The following is a 21,938-nucleotide window of genomic DNA, read 5'->3' on the forward strand; positions in this document are numbered from 1 at the left end:
ATTGGCTTGCTAGCTATATAAAGTATATGTACATTTGACTCAGTACTTAGAAAAGGCTAAAAAATGGCCTGTAGTAATCCACATTATGTGTAAATTATAATGTAATCACTCAATTTTAATGTGTTTGGGTATTGGTGCTTCTCAAGTTATAGAAATATTACTGTGAGTATAAAAGTTATAGGTTTATTTAAATGTAATTTATGGGCTTAAATATTTAAGCCTTAAACAGTCTTTGTGGCAGACAAACCAGCACATATCTGAGAAGATTTACCTTAATACTTCCCAGATGAATATTTTGGAGACATGCAGCCATAGTCAGAAAAGATTAATTTTTGTTCATTTGTCATGAGATTTCTGTTGCTGAATAGATGTTTTAGTGATAACTTTAAAAAGTGTTACATGCTTCCAGGTTTAATGTAGAGCCTCTCCTTCCATAGGTTGCCAAATAAGATTCTGATTGTGTCAGTGGATGTTTCCATCTAGCAGCTGTTTTTGGGGGGGAGGTGGGGGTGTTTGTGCTTTGTTTTTTTAAAAAAATATCATGTTTGGCTGTAAATTTAGAAGACTTTCTGTTATTTTCTGTTTTCTTGTTCATATTTTTACACCTTTACACCTTCACCTTTACATGCGACCTCAAAACAACAAAAAATTTTTCATCAAAGAAAGAAGAGCAGGATTTTAAATCATGCCACACAACAAAAAAAAGGTTGTTTGTATCAGAGGAAAAAAAATAAATTCAATTGAAAGTACTTTACCTTATCATATAAAAATATTCTATGTTAAAAAGCCCAGTGGTGTACAATTATATCTTTGTTTTCTTTTTATAATATAACGATGACAATCAAGAAATTTGAGTTGATTAATGGGTCTAGATTTCAATCCATCAACAAGTTTGTGGAATTATTAAATTCCAGAATTTGGAGCTAGGCTGATCACTTCCCAGATTTCTTAAAAAATAACCTTCTTTATGGGTGTTAGTCATAAGTTTTGCATTATAAGTTATTTTAAGTAATATATTTAGAACTCAAATATTTATAAAATATTTTTCTGTCTTTGACTGTTTCAGTTTCTAATAATTAAAATACTGGCACAGAGAAATGAAGACCAAGTTGTCAGTCTATTATATATACATTTAATATTATATGATTTAAGTGTATTAAGACTAGAGTATTTTGATACTTAAATGTTCAGATGCATTAATAGTACTGCAGTTGTGGACTATTTTATTTATCTATACAGCTGGCCATTATACATGGATCTTCCTAGCTACATATATGCACGCACCTTCCCTTTGTGTGTGGCACTGTAGTTGAGTGTCAAACTTAGGTAAATGGGTTTATATTTTGTTAAAATCATCCTTAGAAAGACTAGCATGCCAATTGCCTAATTTGCTTAAGCTCCCCGTGTGTCAGTGCCTCAGTGTCGTGTTGTCATAAGTGCCCTCATTTTTTCTTAGTCTTAAGCAGAATTTACCAATACCCAATACCTGTGAAAATCAGGCTGCTCTTTGGTTTATCTACCCATACTTCGGAAATGTTTGCTTATTTCTGTAGCTTGACCCATGCCAAGGTCCCCATCTATAACCTGATGTTTTTCTTTCCCAGTTGTTTATGAAACTAGTTTATTATTTAAAAAAAAATCTTAACTTGAGTTTTTATTATTATTATTATTATTATTATTATTACTTGAATCAGAGCTCACTGGAATGCTACTTTGGTGTCATCAAAGATGCTCTGATCTCTTTATTGTAGGGTTTGTGGAAAAGGAAACCTCTGAAAGAAAAACTCTGAACAACAAGGCAGTGATTTATTGGGCTGCTAGTATTTGTCTAGGACTTTAGACAAGGCTTTTTATCACTCAATTTAACTCTGCTTAAAATCAGCATTTTATCTAGACTGAGGACAAATACGAGACAATTTTCTGTCTTGTGTTACAGACCTTTTCCAATATGGCTGGTAAATCCAATGCATCTCTATGCCTACTCATCTAGACTTAAGTTCTCTTAAGTTTCCGGGACTGTCTGCCACATTAAAAGGTCTCTAATAGATCAGATTTCTGGATCTAAATCTAGATTGCACTAACTAATGCAACTGAGTTAGAGACTATGTAGATGCAAGAGATGTTTTGTAGGAAGAGGAGAGACAAAACAATATTACTGAAGTAAAATGTAATTGCACTAGTAATTAGATGTAATCTGACTGATATCCTTGCTTGTTCTTACACTGTTATTTTTTTCTGCTTTACTAAATTGTATACCTTGCATGTAACTCTTTCTCAGATTTACCAGATCAAGTTCTGAGGGTTTTCAAGGCAGACCAGCAAAGTCGCTACATCATGATCAGTAAAGACACAACAGCAAAAGAAGTGGTTATCCAGGCAATCAGGGAATTTGCTCTCACTGCCACCCCTGACGCATATTCGCTGTGTGAAGTCTCTGTCACACCGGAGGGTGTAATCAAACAAAGGAGGCTTCCCGACCAGCTATCGAAGCTTGCTGACAGGATACAACTCAGTGGCAGGTGAGGCTAGAGACTGCGGGCTTACAACAGACTATGCCAGCTCATCAGTTAAGAATCCTGTTGAATAGGAGTATTTTCAACTTATTAATATTCTGTTTCTTTACAAGAAATTATTTTTAATGCAAATTCTAATTAATATTGTTGAACTTCARTTTATTCTATCATTCTGACTAGATCATTACTGTAATTTTCACTAGTATTTGAGTATCTTGTATTAAGTCTTTTTTGGAATTTTGTTTTTACAGGTATTACCTGAAGAACAACATGGAAACAGAAACTCTTTGTTCAGATGAAGATGCTCAAGAGTTGCTAAGGGAAAGCCAAATTTCCCTACTACAGCTCAGTACTGTTGAGGTGGCTACTCAGCTCTCCATGAGAAACTTTGAGCTATTCCGTAATATTGAACCTACGGAATACATAGATGACTTGTTTAAACTCAAATCAAAAACAGGTTGCACTAATCTAAAGAAGTTTGAAGAAGTGATAAATCAAGAAACGTTCTGGGTAGCTTCTGAGATTCTAAGAGAAACCAACCAGCTAAAAAGGATGAAGATCATTAAGCATTTCATTAAGATAGCACTACACTGCAGAGAATGCAAGAACTTCAACTCAATGTTTGCTATCATCAGGTAGCTGAGACTTCTTTTCACCTAGAATTAAAATTATTAAGGAGTAATGTATCAGTCTATTAAATTGTATTAAACAGAGTAAACTGATTACCTGAACAGAGTGTTAAAATAAACTGATTAACGCTGCTAACGTCAGCACTTGGCAATCCAATAAGGAAGATATTTTCCGGTAATCTGAACTTGACATTGAAATGTTTGCTGAAATATTATTTGGGGTACTACTATTTATGTACCTCCTGTTCAAGATACTGTGGCTAGAGGCCACTGGTGAACATGGCACTAGAGAAATTACTGCACTTATTTAAAAACAAAAGAAACAGCAGTTATACGAAGAAAAATAGTGTTGTCGTAAATGAATAGGTTATATTCCTAGGGGGAGCTCATCGTTTTATAGAGGGTTCCCAGTATCTCGAATTCATTGAGCTGTGGTATGTTGACTGTTGTTTTGAATTGGCAGTTTCTTAGATGCAAAAAGGGGAAGAGAGATCCTGATGAGAATGTACACTTTTGCACTATTGTGTAGCACGTACAACTAAAGAGAGTAATAAAAGCAGTGAAGCCAGTGTTCTGGGTAGGGTTTATTGAATTTACCACAGATGAAATACAGAACTCTAATAGTCAATAACAATTAGATTACAATGCCTTACAAAATGCCACAGATGAAGGTCTTTTAATAAGAATAAAAATGTATCAAAAATCTCAAAGAGAAAACCTTTCTCAGTTCTGGAATGAAAAAGCAGGAAACTGTAATGCATGTGTTTAAACACATTTTTTTAAACGTTCCTATTTCCTGTAGAGTCTCCCAAGTTATGCAGGACAGAAAAAAACAAACAAAAAACCACAAATATTGCCTGTTATGTAAAAGCTAGGGAAGTTGCATTTAAAAATGGCAATTTTATCACCTTCTCTGGCAAAAGCTCTAGTAAACAGATTGAATATGTCACTTTCCCCTGAAGGTCACTGTTCTTGAGTACCATCTGATCAGATGTGACAGCAAACTCCAAGGATCCATGTTAATAATCAGTCAGCATCTGAGACATTAAAATCTAGAGTTTTAGCTCAGCTTTTTCAGCTGACCACAATGAGAAATAAAAGCAGCCTGTTTGCTAGCAGGGACTCGAATGACGGAAAGATATATGTAGGCGTCAGTACTTTCAGTGGATAGAAATGAATGCAAAACAGGCTAGCCTCTGTGTGTGTAAGATGCCAGCACCACTAAGGGGAATGACCTATGTTTTTTTGTACCAGCTACAGCTTCAGAATAGCCTCAGATATTTAGAGTCTGTTATAACAATTGGATCTAGAGACAACAAAGTCAGATGAGAGTGGGTCACTGTGCTACCACCACCTAAACATTATGTAGGTGGCAGATGGTGGTTCTTCCAATCTGGGAATCTTGAAATTAAGTAGTGATCCTGAGGTACTCCTAGATTATTGTTAACCTATTCAGACACTGTTTCAAAACAGTAAGAGTGAATACCTACTCTCTATAAGGTTTGATTTCTASTCCACATATAACTTAATCTGCTTATGATTGCATCATGCTGCTATTCTCAGTTTTTATGGCTTTTATAAAAATTGGCCTGTAATAGTGCACAAAAGAAGTTTTTGCTGTTGTTATTGTATTGTATTGACATTGTTGTAGTACGCTRTTCTGGGATATTGTATTTCTCCTATAAAAAAAACTATTATGTGTTCTTCTAGAAGTTTTTGCTTCTTTCTTTCTATTGTTCTTGAACTTTTTTCTGTTTGTTTCAAGTGGCCTGAATTTGGCACCAGTTGCACGGCTCCGAACTACCTGGGAAAAACTTCCAAGCAAGTATGAGAAACTGTTTCAAGATCTACAGGACTTGTTTGATCCATCTAGGAATATGGCAAAATATCGTAATGTCCTTAACAGCCAAAACCTACAGCCCCCTATTATTCCTCTGTTTCCTGTTATCAAAAAAGACCTTACATTCCTCCATGAAGGTAAAAGTAAATGACTTCACCTCTTTTTATTTATTTATTTATTTTTTATTTTTTACCAGCTAAGGAAAACTAACATTGCTGCCAGATAACTGATGTTGTCAATATTTGTTGATTCTAGGAAATGATTCAAAAGTGGAGGGCTTGGTCAATTTTGAGAAGCTGAGAATGATTGCAAAAGAAATTCGCCATGTTGGTCGTATGGCATCAGTTAACATGGATCCTGCTTTAATGTTTAGAACCAGGTAAGTTTGTTGTGTTCAGCAGACCCTCTCTCAATTGAGAGAAGGCTAGGTAGCAGTAAGAGATGCTTTTCAAATGAATGCCTGTGCACATATTTGGAGAAAAAAGGATTTCCCCCCTGACAGTGGGCCCTCAGTTGTATTTGTTCAGGGAGAGTTCTGTATGCATGGAAAACTGATTTGTTTTTCAATTTCAGAATCAGTTTGTACCTCTTCTGTGTCCCCTTGTTATATTGGAACAATATGCATTTTTTTTGTTTCTTTTTAGCAATTAACCAAAATTATACATTGTATGCATTGAAGCCAATTTTAAAAATGGAGAAATCATTAACTTTTGTGTTTATAAATATATATAAAAATGTTTTAAATTATTCCTTAGCTGCCAGATGCCTCATTCCAAAAATATAATTCCATCTCTGGGAGGGAGGGAGAGGAAGGGCCTGTTTTGAACATGTATGTATTAGCCTGTTTGAAATATTGATGTGTACCCACCTTATCATTTCGATTTAAAAGAAGTGGGAATATATGCTAATTAGTGTAAGAGTGTTTTTTAGAAAATGTGGAGTGAATGGTCTTTTGGCTTCATGTTAGAGCCAGCTTAATGCATACTCTTTTTCTTAATTTGAACTAGAAGAGTTTGTAATACCTGACTGTACCTAAGTCAAGACTCTTTTGAAATGTTTGTGGGCTTCTAGAACTGCTTGTCCTGAGGTCCAGTCTTTTTCTTCCTGAGCTTGTGATCTTTCTCTGTCTCTTCTTAAACCCATGCTTTACTCTTCCTGGCTCTCACTTGCAGGAAGAAGAAATGGAGGAGTTTGGGGTAAGTGGTTGGAGACAACGCACACAGAAATTCATTCTTCCCTTTCCAATTGCATTGTTTCCTATTTTCTATCTTTAATTTTCTGGTGCTTTGACATTTTTTTCTTTTGTTAACCCTTTTTTCTACTGACAATACGTTTTAATCCAGGAGTGCATTTGCTTTTGAAATTAAAACACAAAAGCCATAAAATATTCATGGGTGATTATAGATGGGGATGGGGGTGGGTTCTCCCCCTCTCCTCCTCCCATTTAAATTGCCCAAGGGAGCGACTTTCAGTAAAAGGRAAGTTGTAAAAATGGCAAGGTTGAAACAGCTAAAAATTGCTGTTAACTTTCTTATGCCTAATGARCAATTATGAGAATCAAATACAAATGTTAAAAGTTAAAGTATCTGCTAAACTAACTTCATATTTTTACACTACAATTCAGCCATCATTTTTACCCTTAACAATTCAGGAACAATGCATAGCTTTCACATAGACATACATACATTGAAATGTGCATGGCATTTATTTCATCATTAACTTGCTGATCATTTTATTTAACAAAGAGCTCACTGTATTCAACTTAAGAACATAGAAGGAAGTTTTATTAAGTAAAGCTGAGCTGTACATTTTGTATATGGTCTGATTAAAAAATATGTGGAAGACACTTTGAAAGCTTTCTAAATATGTATTTAAATTTGAGCCTCAGCTATAGTCTTCTGTCAGCATTGCCTTGCTGCATGAGCTTTTCCTAATGCTCCAATCTTCTCAGTAGCTGGCTTATGTGAGAGAGCTAGCTTGAATGCTTTTCTAGATGCGTGAAGTGATATTGCCTAGTTGGAGCAGAATAGATTAAATATTTGTATAATTAAAATAGCTCCTGTAACCAAGTAAAAAGATTTCCTGACCCTCATCCTTCTGTCTGTTATAGCTGTTTGACTTACTGGAATGAGGCATGTAAGCTTTGACCGTAGACTGACATTCATGCAGTCTTTTGCATGTTTCAAGTTTATCAAGTGATACTGTGTCTGGACTAAGTCACACTTTTCCCCTCTTTCGCCACTCCTGCCCCCACATACCTTCCCTCCAGGTCCCTCAGCCAAGGCAGCACAAACGCAGCTGTGCTAGATGTCGCACAAACAGGAGGTCATAAAAAGCGGGTCCGTCGCAGCTCTTTCCTTAATGCTAAAAAGCTATATGAGGATGCTCAGATGGCACGGAAAGTGAAGCAGTATCTCTCAAACTTGGATCTGGAAATGGATGAAGAGAGTCTTCAGACACTGTCTTTGCAGTGTGAGCCAGCCACCAACACACGTGAGCATTGTCATTTGTTACGGACTGTAAGGAGACTATAACTATACCCCTGTTTTTTGTATTCAAGGAGTAAGTGGGAACAATGACTAGGCGAGGAGTTGGAAAATGTGTCTAATCATCTGCAAGTACTAAACATCTATAAATTTTAAGGGATTCGTCTCAAAAATTAACAACATAGATTTGTATAGGAGATGAGCCTTTCTGGAAGATGTAATGCTGAAGCGCGCAAAGGTTCCTTTGAGTCATCTGTATGAAGGGTGTGGAGGAGCCAGATGTTCCTCTACAGTTCTGATGTGCTCTAGCTGTGTGTGAATAGGGTTGGTCATCCTACATATCTTAGCCTTGAGAGGTGAACAAGGATTTTTTTTACTGTCCAGGTATTTCAGAGAGCTGATGGAGGGTTCTCCCTGGTTGCAGAGGAGGGGGGACCTTATGTTGAAAATAACTTTCATTTTGATTTGAGAGAATGCTGTGTCTTATGCCTTCCCCTTCCTTGAAGGTAGCAAAAATTAATAATTTTATGTCTATTGTAAATCAGTTGTAGTCCTTATGGTAGCCCAGTATAACTTCTGGTCACATTTCTGATAACTATAACAACAGTTATTTTATATGAGCTCTATTTTGAGAAACAGAGCAAAGGACCTTTGATAACTTAAATACTTCAAATGGAAAATTAAATCTCTCCCTCTTTTCCTCTTCTCCTTTTTTCCTCTAAATGAGTCCTACTGCATTCACTGTTTCACTATTTGAGGACCTTTCAATTTGCAGTTGGAGAGCTTTGCACTTCCCACAGTATTTGTAGCTAGCAATCATTCTTTGTTTTCTCCCATTTTCTCYCATAGTACCAAAAAATCCAGGAGACAAACGATCTGGAAAATCTGAAACATCACCGGTGGCTCCCCGGGCAGGGATCCAGCAGAAAGTGCAGCAGCAGCAGCAACATAAAGTAAACCAAGCATTGCAGGTCCCTGCTGTATCTCTTTATCCTTCTCGCAAGAAAGTGCCGGTCAAAGACCTCCCACCATTTGGTGAGTGGAACAAGAACTGTTTGGCTCAGTACTCTGAGGTTTGATTGTTTGTGTCAGGGAAGCACTTTTAATCAAATAAGATTCAGACATTTGTTTCAAGTAGTAGTAAATAGCAGCTATGACAGCTCATACAATGTATGCATATAAATCCTTTTCTCTAGAGATGAACAGAAAGAAAACTTCTAGGAAACCATCCTGTCAATTTAATCAATATAAGTATTTATCTTTGGCTAACAGCTGGAAGGAAGGTACTTAGTTCTATCTGCACAAGGACATTTTCCAAAGGGATTAGTGACTTGGAGTTTGTTTTGAGTGACCCATCTGAGATACCTCAGAGACTGGTGTTTTTTCAAGAGTTGAACGTTTATTATGAAATTCAGGCCTGTGCAAATCAGTAGTCCTGTTCAAATATAGGCCCCAAGTTTCACTTTGAGAATTGTCCCTCTGACTTCCACTCCCTAACGCTTTTTTATTTTTATGCCAGTGTTGCTGTCTGCATGCAACTGTGATACATACTGGACAATAGTAATTTATTCTAATTTAATTTGGTTTTCAAATCTGTGTCCCAGCTGTATACATAACCAATGCATTATTAAAGACATTTTTACATATCACTTGAAGTACTGTAAAATTCTCAGTAAGTATAAACAGGGTAACTGGTCCTTCCCGTTACATGATAGTAGTTTCACAAGAGATTAATTCTGATTTCACCAATTAGTTTCACTTACACACTGCTTAGACTTGTAGAGAGGAATTAGAAGTAGCAAAATGAGCAAGAAACAATTTAATATTTGTCTAGTTCTTGTTGATACTGCCACTAAATGTTAGTCTTAATAGGACTTTGAAGACTACATTTTTGCTCATGGGTGGGACAGTTTCTGAAAAGGTGGCTAGGTTATGTTGATGAAACAGCTCTAAATTATTGATTGCAGCATTGTGCTCCAACAGATCAAAGACAAATTCCATAGAATACTTGAAAATAACCTCTACCACAAAAAAACTGCAAAGCTGTCAAAGAAGCTCCATCTTCACTTTTAAACAGAACTATCCCAAGGTTTTGGTCTTGTGTCTGGGGGTGGACAAATCTTCTGTCTCAGAAAAGCAGTTCTTTATGCCCTAGATCTTTACACCATGTATCATCTTCAGGATGTTGTTACTCTTCAGTTTCCCAAAATAGGYTGGCACAGAGACGATTCTCAGAAGTGAAAGGAAGAAAGGCAACTCCAGGAGGACCTTGTTTTTTAAGCCTAGTCTTACCCGTCTTCTTTCCCAGCTTTCTTTGACCTTCTGGACTGCTCTGTGAATAGAAAAAGAAGTGGAAGAACAGTTTTAGTTCTTACTGCATAAATCTTCACTAACCCAGTGAGATCTGAGGACATGTGTGTATTCTCACTCTTTTAGTTCAAGTTCCCAGTAACCATTACGTATATATCCTTGATTATAGATCTGTATATGCAGTATTCTGAAACACAATTTCTAGATTATGCTTTCTGAGATAAAATATTTCTTTTAGGTGGCCAAAATGAAAGACTGGCTTGACTAAAATGCAGAAAAAAAGCACTGTATTTTAAACAGATTTAAAACTTTCATCTCATTTAAGCTAGTGTTGGAAACTCACAAATGAAAAATATTTAGAAGTTTGTTTTTTTTCCCTCTATGGTGTCCCCTCTATAAATGCATTGTGAAATTCAAAGGTATATTTATCTCAGGCTTTACATCTGCCTATATGCATTCTTACTTAAAGGCATTAACTCCCCACAAGCTTTAAAGAAAATTCTTTCATTGTCTGAAGAAGGAAGTTTGGACCGTCACAAGAAACAATCTGAAGATACAATATCAAGTGCATCTTCACAGCTGTCTTCTCCTCCCACTTCACCACAGAGTTCTCCAAGGAAAGGTATTAGACATGTGTAACATTTCTCATTCTGTTTCCCAAAGTCTACGAGTTTCAGGAATTTGAGAGAGGATTTAAAGGTTCAGGATGAAATACTGCTGCTCTTATTTTTGTTACACACGATCAGCAAGAGAGCAGGAGGGTAATGCATTAGTGGAAGACCTGAAAGCCCTCCTATTAGCTAAAGGCGGGAAGATGGCCTGAAACAATAGTGCATTAGGCCACTCTCATTGCTGCTGCTTCAGATAAAGTTTTCCCATCATAAGTGTCTTCTGCCAGTGGCAGCATGTGCAGATTGAAATTTAACGTACAGTATTGAGCACGTTGACCTATTAGAGGAATTATTTGCTGTATCATCCATCCGGATGAGATGTGACCTGTGTATGAAAAGCAGGGTTAGGGTATTCAGGATTCAAATTACTGATAAACAATTTTTCTAGCAGCATAATTTTTCAAGCAATGTGTATGGATATTTGAGAAATGGTATTGCACAATGGAGCTTTCTTGACTGARTTCATTTTAAATGATTTTGTAGTTATTTTTTTTAAGTGAATTTAGGACCTTAGAAAAGGAATTAATTTTTTTACCTGCTTGCTTTTTCATTGTATTTATTCTGCTTATGAATTGAAGAAAAAGAGATTGAAGGCATTCACATGTAGTTTAAACAAAAAAGTCACTTTGGAAGTATGACAGCATAGTCGTACTGCAGATAACCTCTAGGTTATTCTCTTTTCAGAATATTGTAAAGTCATAATAACAAAGTCAAGTTTAATAGCTACAAAATATAACATTATGTTAAAATATGTGTATTGGAATTATCCCCAGAGTTCAGAACTCTGAAGGAGGTTAGAGTGTTGGAGACTATAACTGTAATAAAAACTTTCACCAAATTTCACAGGGAGGGTAAAGAATTAAAACTTATGTGAGTATCACTTTCTTATCAAGCGGATAGCTAAACCCTTCTCCTACCCTGGTAGGTGACAATGCCAATCAGCTGAGATCTTACAGCTCCAGACTAATGGACCTAACCAGTTCCTCCCCTTGTCTCCAAAGGGAGAACAGTAACAAGAATAGCAATTCACCATGGACCTGTGGCATAGATGGGGTTTATAGAACCAAAAGAAGGGGGTGAAAAAAAAGTCCAGTTGGATAAGCAGAGACTGGAAAAGGGGAAAGATGAGTATGGCAAGAGAGTACAAATGCATATCCAAAATCTCTATTGAAGTGATCTTTACTAAGGTCAGATGGAGGAGGATATTAGGCATGGAAGACTTAAATTATCAGCTTGTAAGATCTCAGCATATTTTTTCCCAAATACTTTATTAGAAAAGAGTGAATTTATATAAATTTGGTCATGTCTGTGCATTTCTTGAAAAAGGAATTGGGATTTTGTGCTTGGCTAACAGTGGGAAGAGTACTGTATATTTGAAAAGAGTAAATCATAAACATGGTTCTAAATTTTAAAAAAAGAGATCCTGAGATTGATGGCAACATGAAGCTAATGGTATATTCTTTTCTTTCAGTCAAATCTGTCAGAATTAATCCCATGTTCTCAGCAGGTGTGAATTGGGATAAATCAGTTGAAGTCTTTTGAGGCTTAAATATAGACTGAAAGCCAAAAATGAAAACTGCAGTTACGTGTAAATGTATGTTTAATGGATTTTAACTTAGCTGATGAGAGCATTCAGTACAACTTTTTAATACTAAAACAAAAGCTAAATTTGCCTTTTTGGCATTTCATGGTTTGCACGTTTTCTGTCTGGCAGTGCCTATGCTACCTCCAAATTATTGTATAATTCTGGTAATACATGCTATAGAATATTGTCTTTTAGAATATAATCAGGTAGCCAAGTACCACAAAGAAAACTTTAAAATCTTGAATATTTTTTTCTAACTTAATTGAAAACACTTCAGGCCCTCTCTCAGCCAAGATAAGTAATAAGCAGTCAGTCAGCCCAGACATCTGTGCTTCATGTTGTATCTGCTATTCATCTCTGAAGTGTAGCTTTGCTGAACAGGAAAACTGTGTAAGAGGCTCTCTTGGATTACTTGAAGCATTAATCTTATCCGGTGCATTTCTTTGTTCCAGTCCTGGTGACAGTGTTTATGTACAGGCTGGTTTTTCGTGTGAAGTGAGATTTCATAATGCAGGGGTATAAATATGATGCATTCGGTAATAATTTGAGGGGAGAGAGGAAGGTGAGCAGTTGAATTCTAACCGAGTATGTCATGTTGCCACATTCTTGAATCTCTTATTAAGAAATAGAACATATAATTTTATAAAGTTCTGTTGCATATCTTTGTCTTTTAAGTGCTGCTTCTGTGAATAAAATGTAATCACAGTTTTGGTGTGCTACTGTAGCAGTGAGCCTGTCTGACAATAGTTGATCAGGCTTCTCAGGCTGTTTGAGTAACATGATGTTGTTCCTTACGCAGGCTATACTTTGGCTCCTAGTGGCACAGTCGATAACTTCTCAGATTCTGGTCACAGTGAAATTTCTTCCAGATCTAGTATTGTCAGCAATTCCTCTTTTGACTCCATGCCAGTCTCCCTGCATGATGAGAGGAGACAGAGACACTCTGTCAGCATCGTGGAGACAAATCTTGGTGTGGGAAGGATTGACAGAAGAATCATGATTGAACCAGATCAATACAGCTTAGGGTAGGAATTTTATTTATATTTACTTTATATTAAGCTTTCATGTAGCATGCATATGTCTTGTGTGTATTTGTTTATATAACCTTCTCTGTATCTTTCACAAATATTTCATCTCCCCCCTTCTTAAAAAACACTATTTGAATGCTGCATCTTATGATAAAGCTCTRTTTTCTGCCCAGAAAATGTTATGCGCTCCCCAATGTGTCTTTAGGTCTACAGCAGTAGCAATAAGCATTTGCTTACTGCTTTTTATTTTCTGAGTATTCAGTAGTGCTGTAGATTATCCTCTTTGTGTGTCGGACTAGTGTTCTAGCCTGTTTTCTAGATGGAATTAACTGAATTGTATGAATAATTTATCATCTAATTGTTCAGTGGTCAAGCTGAGAACAGAAATCTTGGTTTCACAGAAAAGTGTGGATTTATCTAACTCAGTGTTTTATCCCACATATCTCTCCTAGTCAACAAAGTTTAAATAATTGGAAGCTAAAATTCACATTAGGTTGCTGGTTTTCTGGGTAATTTTCTAGGTAATTAAGTTTTATAATGGTGAGGAAGCTAGCGCTATGAGTTCTCCAAATCTGTAGCAGTGAGCCTTGGTCTGAAAATAAGTGGAGCTCTGGCTCCCATTTAATCTCCGCTTACTTTTCTGAGATGTTATTTGGAAGCTTCAGTTTCCTGGATGGTTTTAGGCTTTTAATCCTGAGGGGTCTGTGGATGGCAGGCCTGTTCCAAAGCTGGTGTGCTTCAGCTCTGGGAATTCCAGGCTTTGCAAACTCTTTAGTCAGATGTCTTAAATGTTTGGAAGACCCAGAGTTCCTGTGTGCATAGCAAGTTACCCTGGAAATCGTGGGAGCCCTTATAGCTGCTAAATAAAAACAGCACTTTGTCAGTTTTTGCTGTTGCTGTGTAACTGATTGTCAGGTTTTGCTGTTGCTGTGCAACTGRTAGTGTCAGGCTCGCACAATAGCTGAAAGCGTACATATTTGTTTTAGGAAGTAGTGTGTGTTTCTAAAAGTAATGGTCCGATAAGCTTCCATTTGCAAGAAATACTGAAAAGTTTGGTTTCAGAGTTTCCTAAACTGAAAAGATCCAAAAAGCAGAAACCTAGTTCAGGTTTAGATTTGCCTGTCTGAATGGGCAGCTTCAAAGCTATGATCTTACCTTTTGAACTAAATCCCAAGAAGTGGTAAGTTTTATCAGAATATCTATCCAGTAATTACTTCTTTTTTTGATTTTGTTATAGATAAACTTGAAATGAAAGTGTTTTATACTCAAAATTGAATTAGTCATTAATGCCAATAATACTTAATAGAAAATGCATCAAAACCTTCATTATGCTTGCTTTTCCCTTGATTCTCATTCTTCATGTTTTCTAAATGATCTCCGATTCCAATGCTGGATTTTCCCCCCCCCCCCCAATGTCTGTCTAGCTCATATGCACCACTGTCAGAGAACAGAGGCTTGTATGCAGGAGCAGCTGTGCTTTCTTCTCCGAGTACAGAGGAACTGTCACAGGATCAGGGGGACAGAGCTTCACTTGATGCTGCCGACAGTGGCCGTGGTAGCTGGACTTCTTGTTCGAGTGGTTCTCATGACAACATACAAACAATACAGCACCAGAGAAGCTGGGAGACGCTGCCTTTTGGACATACTCATTTCGATAATTCAGGCGATGGGGCCGGACTGTGGGCCTCAGGCAGTCACATGGACCAGCTGATGTTCCCCGATCATGGCACAAAGTATAGCAGGCAAAGTCAAGGTAGGGAGGCCCTTGATCAAGCACAGTCCAGAGCGAGCTGGGCATCCTCAACAGGCTACTGGGGAGAGGACTCGGAAGGTGATACAGGTACCATAAAGCGGAGGGGTGGGAAGGATGTTTCAATTGAAGCTGAAACCAGTAGTATAACATCTGTAACCGCAGAGGAGTCAAAACCAGCTCCCGTGCCCGCTCATATAGCAGTATCATCAAGTAGTACAAAGGGGCTTATTGGTAAGTTAAATTTTGTTTACCATAAAGTATTTTAATTCATTTGCCTATAGTTCTTAGTTTTATTCTGAAAGTATCTTTCTTATTCTGGTTTTATTTTTAAAGCAAAAAAAGCATTTTGTAGTCTCTCCCCAGTTTTGCCCTTTAATAGTGTATTTATTGCTAGGGGAAATAACACGGAACTGAGCATCAACAAGTGATAACTCCTTTGTATTTCAAGAGAGCCTGCCATACATCAAAAAAATTAACTCAACTGCTGGACAGTATTTTGAGAGGTTGATATATTTAGGTTTCTGTTTTGAAATGTGAATTACTCTTCACAGTAAGGCTCCATATTCTATATTTAGATATCTTAATAAATGTGGCCTGATTTTTCAGAAGTGTTTTACTTTGTACATCTGTATGACTTGTCTGGTAATTGTGAACGTTCCTTACTTCTGAAAATGGGGTCACTTAGTGCTTATGTACAGATTTAGATGTTTGTCTTTGGACAGCTAAAACTGAAGAGGTTCTTAAGAAATTAGAGCTGAAATACATTTATAGTCATTTAACAAAAGGAAGATCAAATAATATATAAATTAACATGGAGGTGGCTCTGGCAGTGTTTAACATTTTTCTCATATTGCTCCTTCTATGCTTCCCAGATGTCCTTGGGCCATCTGAGACCTCAGCATTTTGCCTCAGTTTCGTTTGTTTCATCCCCTTTTTCTTTGAATGTCTTTCTCAGGTTAATATGTAGAACTGTCTGAAATTCATTCTGTGTTGACACAGCTGAAAAAGTCTGCCAGATTGAGGTCATGCTGAGACTCCTGTGATAAACTGCTTTTCCATTTTCTACTCAAGTATATTGCTTAGTAATGGCCCATTGCCTCAAAGCTTGGGTGCAGGTCTGAATCACTGAACTGTGAAGAGGAAGAAGCTGTTCAGTTCAGGATCTGAGGTTCTGGTTCATGCCAGTCTCTAATTTTACTCTCTGATACACTTGGTTTCCACCAGAATGTGGAACTAGTGTGCTTCCAAACTTGCCTCTCAAGGCAGTGCTTGCCACTGATTTTTAGAGACTTCAGAGAATATGAGAGAGATCTGAAACTTCCAGCCATATACTTTCATGCACTTCAGTATATTAACTCACTTTGCTTCATAATGTAACTCTGCATAATACTGTCCAACAGAAGCCACTGTTTTTACATGGCTTTTTTGCACTGAATGTGCATGACTGTAAGATGAATGTATGTTGATCGTTTGCACTATTCAATAGAATCATTCCTCAGAATTTCTTCTGCACCAGAATTACTTTTCAAATTTTTTTGAATAAAACTCAAATTTCTTTGTGCTTCTTTGCTCAGTTAAAAGAATTTTCCAAGAAAAATGCTTTGATTCCATTGGAGACTGGTTTTGCTAATACCAAGGCATTATTTTTAGTCTATAAAAACCCACCAACCAAGTAGCTCTAGTCCATTTTAAGCTTGTACTGACCTTTCAGTTGATTTCATACTGCATAATGCTGACTGATGGTATCCTCACCACTTGTGCAAGAATATATAGTGTGACAAGCAGGGGAAAGTACATTGCCTTTGTCAGGATTTTTTCCTGCTCTTTGTGTCTTGATACTGTAAGTTAAATGGTCATGTGTTAAAGCRCTAAAGAAGTCTTCAGTTTCAAAGTCCTAATTAACAGCTTTAAGTACCTAATTCCAAAATACAAATCCATAAAACCCAAGCCTATCTGCTGTGTCCCTGCAGATGTTTAAAATTCTTAATTTCTTAGTTTTCTTCCTTTAAGCAAGTTCTCTGTAAGAGAGAACTTCTGACTATACCCAGAATGAAGTCTTGATCAGATGCAGTTAAGCCCTAACAAGATCCACAGATTAGCTGGTGGTCTGGTGGTCTTTCCATCTCCTATGTAGGATCTTATTCAGTCATTTTTCTTATGTGCATACTTTCCACATTTAATTTTACAAGAGAATACAAGCATAAGTAGAGCAGGCCATGATGCATACAAAAAGCATGAGAATAAGGCCCACTCTTATTTCCTACATTTTGGAATTGTAGCTCATATCTTATTAAGTGGTAATTTTTGTAGGAAGGTATCAGTATCAGTTGCTCAGGTTTTTTGCAAGATGTTAATGACAAGAGATGGGCTTTTATGCACAAAGCCCATCTTCAGAGTTAAAATAGTCATGCATTTGGGGAGATGCCAATATTCCTGCTGGTTGCCACTTCCATGTACTCTTGAATCTTATCCCACACTGGTTTCTTTCTGAGTAGTGAATGTTTTATTCTGGACAAGTGATGGAACAGCTTCAGCTGCTAAGTTTAAACAGATTCCCCATGTAATTTAGTGAATTTTATTAAACTAATGCTTCACTACTGGAAGAATAACTATATACTGTGTATATTGTATATTCTGTACTTTTTTGCATGAAAGACCTTACATGCTATTGTACTGCCCTTGTATGCTTATTTTTTTTTCCAAGACCTCTTTATCTACTCTATGATATACAACTCTTGTCCTTCTTACAGTTTTCTCTTCCTGTGGTCTTGAGCTGCTTGATATTTAATTTTCCCTATTTATTTTTCTTTGAGCATTTTTCCTCTTACTATCTCTCACAGCAGTCTATTGGTTTTCCTGCAGCACGAAAAGAGGGTCGATATCGGGAACCACCTCCAACTCCTCCTGGTTATGTAGGAATACCTATTGCTGAGTTTGCAGAAGGTGTTTGTCATCCAGCCAGAAAGCCTCCAGATTACAACGTAGCACTTCAGAGGTCTAGGATGGTGGCACGGACATGTGAGACCCATGGGACATCAACTCCACAGCAGCAGTCGCATGGTCATTCAACTAGTAGGCCTGCGAACAAACCTCAGTGGCATAAACCAAATGAGTCAGATCCACGTCTTGCTCACTATCAGTCTCAAGGGTTTTCCACAGAGGAGGATGGTAAATTTCTAACTCTTAGATTTTGAGAGTACTGCATGCGGAAATGCTCAGTTTTCCCAGACACAAAGCTCATTACCTAAATGTGTTCTGCAGTAGCAATTCTTGCCATAATTTGAGCTCTCTTCCACCTTTCAAAGCTTTTTATTTGTTCACTTTTTGGAAGGGGAGGAATTCAGTTCATCCTAAATATCGCTTAAAATTTGGGACATAAGTCCACCTGCATCTTGGACAGCCAAGCAATTGGCTTAGGCAGCTTCTCTGGAAGTGCCTAAGTTCACCAAATACAACCTTGGTTGCCCTGAAAGTTTCCAGTGTACCTAATGCATGGCGCTAACTGTACTTTTAATGGTCAAAAAAGTATCCTGGCCTACAGAGAGTGCCTTTTTGTCCCATAGAGCATTGTTTGTTGTTCAGGTTTAGATGGATAGTCATGTGCGCTCTATCTGAAGCTCTTTCTTTGTGGACATTGGGTCTTCCACACCAACTGTTTCACATTACGAGCCCTCTCCTACTGTGCCACCTCATTTGCCAATGTGGACAAAGCATATCTGTGTATGTACGCTCAGCTATAGTGATACGGAGACTACGTAGACATAGTCTCTCTCTTTTTCTGTGGAGTGCAAGTGTAACTGGATTGCATGTTCAGGGCTAGATGCTCAAAATTTGAGCAGGGCAGTGCCCAAATCACACATTTGAATCTTTGATATTTTGTTTTGTTTACTGGTGGAAAGGCTAACTTGTCCCCTCCCTCCCTAACTCCTTAGTTACTAAGGCTTTATGTGCAGGATGAACACTGCACTTGAACATGATGAGAAAATGAGACTTCCATAATAGGATTGCCTCAAACTTGAAGAAATACTATGACAGTGTGAGAATTCTCATGGTTTCTACCAGTGACTACTTAAGCTGCAATGAATTTTTATACAATCTTAATTTAAATAAATCATTAGAAAATAGTAACTTCCAGCAGATATGTTCAGGAAAAAATGTAAGAGAGCTTTATTCAACTATTAGATATCTAGAAGTATCTATAGTGTTCATCAGGCTATGAGAGCCTAGCTCAGTGGTAGTGATTTTCTTTCTTTGGGAATAAAATTGCAATGAAATATTTTTCAGGAACCCTGAAATGTAAAGACATTTAGGTTGTTTTAAATATATGCTTAATACTCACAAAGGAATGGAAAGCATATAAGCACAGTACAGGTTGTTTCATTCAGTAGCAGTCTTGTTCTATATGAATTAAATTATATTTTCCCCTATCCTATTGTGTTTGCAGAAGATGAACAAGTCTCTGCTGTCTAAGACTTGGGGCTTTTCTGGATCCAGAGTGAGCCACCTTAAAGGAGAGCACAAGAAGACGTCCCTAGAATAGGAGCCTTGGAACTATAGTTAAAGGATGGTGGACCTATTTGCCTCCTTCCCTGCCTTAAAGCAGCATGGGGCTTCTTCCTCTGCCCCTCCCCCTTCTGTCCCCTCTCCCCTTGCATGTGAAATACTGTGAAGAAATCGCCCTGGCACTTTTCAAACTGTGTTGCTTGAAATACACAGTGCAGCAATCTCCGAGCTACCACTGTCGCTGTCTACCACATCACACAGTATCATTCCAAATTCCAAGATCATCACATCAGGATGATTAACTCTGGCTGCACTTCCCAATGCCTGGAAGGGTTTTTAAATCTTCCTTTTAGATTTTTATCACAATCCTAGCACTTAGTCTCACTGGGATAATGAGATAAGCTAGTTGTCGAATTATATTTGGCCTTTTATCTGCAAAGAGAAAAACGCGTTGAAACCCCTCAAGGAGGCAGTGCTTGTTTGCTTGTTTACAATGCCTTTGTTACAGTTCTGTGTGTTTGTGTTCTGAGATCCAACCTTGCATCTGCGTAATGATTACAGTATTATTTCCTACCTTTCAGTAGGGTTGCCAGCCTGAGCTCCTGGAAACAATATTGGTATCACGTGGCTGAGCAGGGCGGAAGGGAGGGCGGAGGTTATGGGATATGCAGCCTTTCCTTGACCATCTCGCTTCACTCCTAAAGTGCCCCACCCTGGGATCTGAAAAAGTTTGTAAATGTTAGGATTGACGGTATTGCCAGCTGGGTCTAGTGTAAAGGCAGAACTACCTGCTTGCAGCTATCCAGTGAAGGAAAATAGGACACTGTGTGTCTCATACCTGTGCCTTGAGGAATACAGGATGGCATACTAAAAACAGTGTCCCATTCTTAATGAGACAGATGGCAACCCCACCTTTAAGTTATATATTATTTTTATTTTTATTATTTTTTTTTACTATAAAGTAGTTATTAAAAGAAAAATTAACTGGATAACATTGCAGTGAAGGCAAGTTGGGATGTCACAGCTGATGTCAGTTGTTAATACTGATCTGATAACCTCCATCTATTGATTTTGGCATTAGGGAATAAACAAGCCTTTAAATGATGACAAATAACAAGTTTAGATATGCCAGCCTTTGCAATGCAGAAATAGTCACAACTGTTAATGGCTTCATGGAACACTGCATGTGTAGAGAAGGCCAATGTGTAGCAATCACCTGCTCACAGCTGCTATTAACCCTATAATGACTGAAATTACCCTCCCCTCTATTTTTGTGTTGTTTTTGCACAGACTCCGGAAAAGTGAAGGCTGCCAATCCGAGTAGTACTCAAATGTGAGGAACTGCTGGTCTTGGATTTTTTTTTTTCCATTGAACTCAGCTGATCATATTGATCAGTAGATAAACGTAAATAGCTTCAACTTTTAAAGATCAAATTGCAGTGTTTTTTCACTGTATCAAACAAATGTCAGTRCTTTATTTAATTCTCTCTCCTGTAATCATAGCTTATGTCTATTTGCTTATATATCACATTGTCAATTATGCATTTGTAATTTTACATGTAATATGCATTATTTGCCAGTTTTATTCTCTAGGCTATGGACCTCATGTGCATATATAGAAATACAAAATCCTAGCTCTATCACAAGTTGCACAAATGTTATATAAGCATTAAGTAATTGTAGACCATAGGACTGCTAATCTCAGTTCGCTCTGTGATGTCAAGTGCAGAATGTACAATTAACTGGTGATTTCCTCATACTTTTGATACTACTTGTACCTGTATGTCTTTTAGAAAGACATTGGTGGAGTCTGTATCCCTTTTGTATTTTTAATAAAATAATTGTACATATTGGTTATATTTTTGTTGAAAATGGTAGAAATGTACTATGTTTATGCTTCTACATCCAGTTTGTATGAAGCTGGAAAATAAATAAATATAACATTAATGAAGTCCATATTGATTCTTATGCATTTTACATGTTCCACATACTTGAACAAATTTATGAAAAAAATTTATTTCTCTGTGTATTAATATTAAAGGGACATTGCCAAGTGATGCGGGCAAAAATTGGTGTGGAGGTTTTTTTTAATCTACAGTTGTGCTGCTGATAATTTTTGAAAAGTTGGTATGTGTACTGCTGAATGAGAATGACCAATATATTGTGCATTCCCAGCAGAAATACTTCAAATGCCAAAAAGSAGTTCCTGCAGGAATGATCTTAGGTGTATATAGTATGTAAACAAGTTTCAAGGAAGGATCATGTTGATGTGGTATTACGTAGGGTATAGAAGTAAGGAATACATGTTGTAAAATTCAAATAGGGAGAAATATGGCAAGTGTTCCTTGTGAGTTCTTACTGAAGAAGGTATTTCAAGTAATAAAGATCACCCAATAGCATCCCTAATAAAAATTAATGTTAACTCAATGTCAAAGCTGTAGATTTTTTTTTTCTGATGTTAAATTCTCTATTTTCATTAGTATGCAGAAGACTGGGTTAAAATGTCACTGCTAAAGCCATTATCAGCTATATCCCATTTAGCTTTGAAATGTTTGACAGGCATTATTTCCAAACTTAAAATTAGTTCATTGGAAAGAAAAGCAACAAAATGGTCTGTGTA

The 21,938-nt window shown here is 37.1% G+C and overlaps 1 protein-coding gene across 6 annotated transcripts in view; it reads left to right on the plus strand.

The window, feature by feature from the left end:
- RAPGEF2 (Rap guanine nucleotide exchange factor 2) overlaps positions 1-21,727 on the plus strand; it is a 134,026-nt gene extending 112,299 nt beyond the window's left edge. For 2 of the 6 annotated variants that reach the window (XM_026061223.1, XM_026061226.1), the window contains 12 exons: positions 2,279-2,519; positions 2,765-3,148; positions 4,908-5,119; positions 5,238-5,361; positions 6,155-6,178; positions 7,252-7,475; positions 8,318-8,503; positions 10,248-10,400; positions 12,834-13,059; positions 14,487-15,046; positions 17,678-17,983; positions 19,260-21,727. In XM_026061223.1, the coding sequence (XP_025917008.1) occupies positions 2,279-2,519; positions 2,765-3,148; positions 4,908-5,119; positions 5,238-5,361; positions 6,155-6,178; positions 7,252-7,475; positions 8,318-8,503; positions 10,248-10,400; positions 12,834-13,059; positions 14,487-15,046; positions 17,678-17,983; positions 19,260-19,285 (2,666 nt within the window). In that variant the 3' untranslated portion in view covers positions 19,286-21,727. Of the gene's footprint in view, positions 1-2,278; positions 2,520-2,764; positions 3,149-4,907; positions 5,120-5,237; positions 5,362-6,154; positions 6,179-7,251; positions 7,476-8,317; positions 8,504-10,247; positions 10,401-12,833; positions 13,060-14,486; positions 15,047-17,677; positions 17,984-19,259 lie in introns of those variants that run through there. The other 4 variants (XM_026061224.1, XM_026061227.1, XM_026061225.1 and 1 more) reach the window with 3 other exon arrangements.
- The last annotated feature ends 211 nt before the right edge of the window (positions 21,728-21,938 follow it).

This window comes from Apteryx rowi, unplaced genomic scaffold, assembly GCF_003343035.1.
Source record: "Apteryx rowi isolate R43461 unplaced genomic scaffold, aptRow1 scaffold_178, whole genome shotgun sequence".
Classification (NCBI taxonomy): domain Eukaryota; kingdom Metazoa; phylum Chordata; class Aves; order Apterygiformes; family Apterygidae; genus Apteryx; species Apteryx rowi.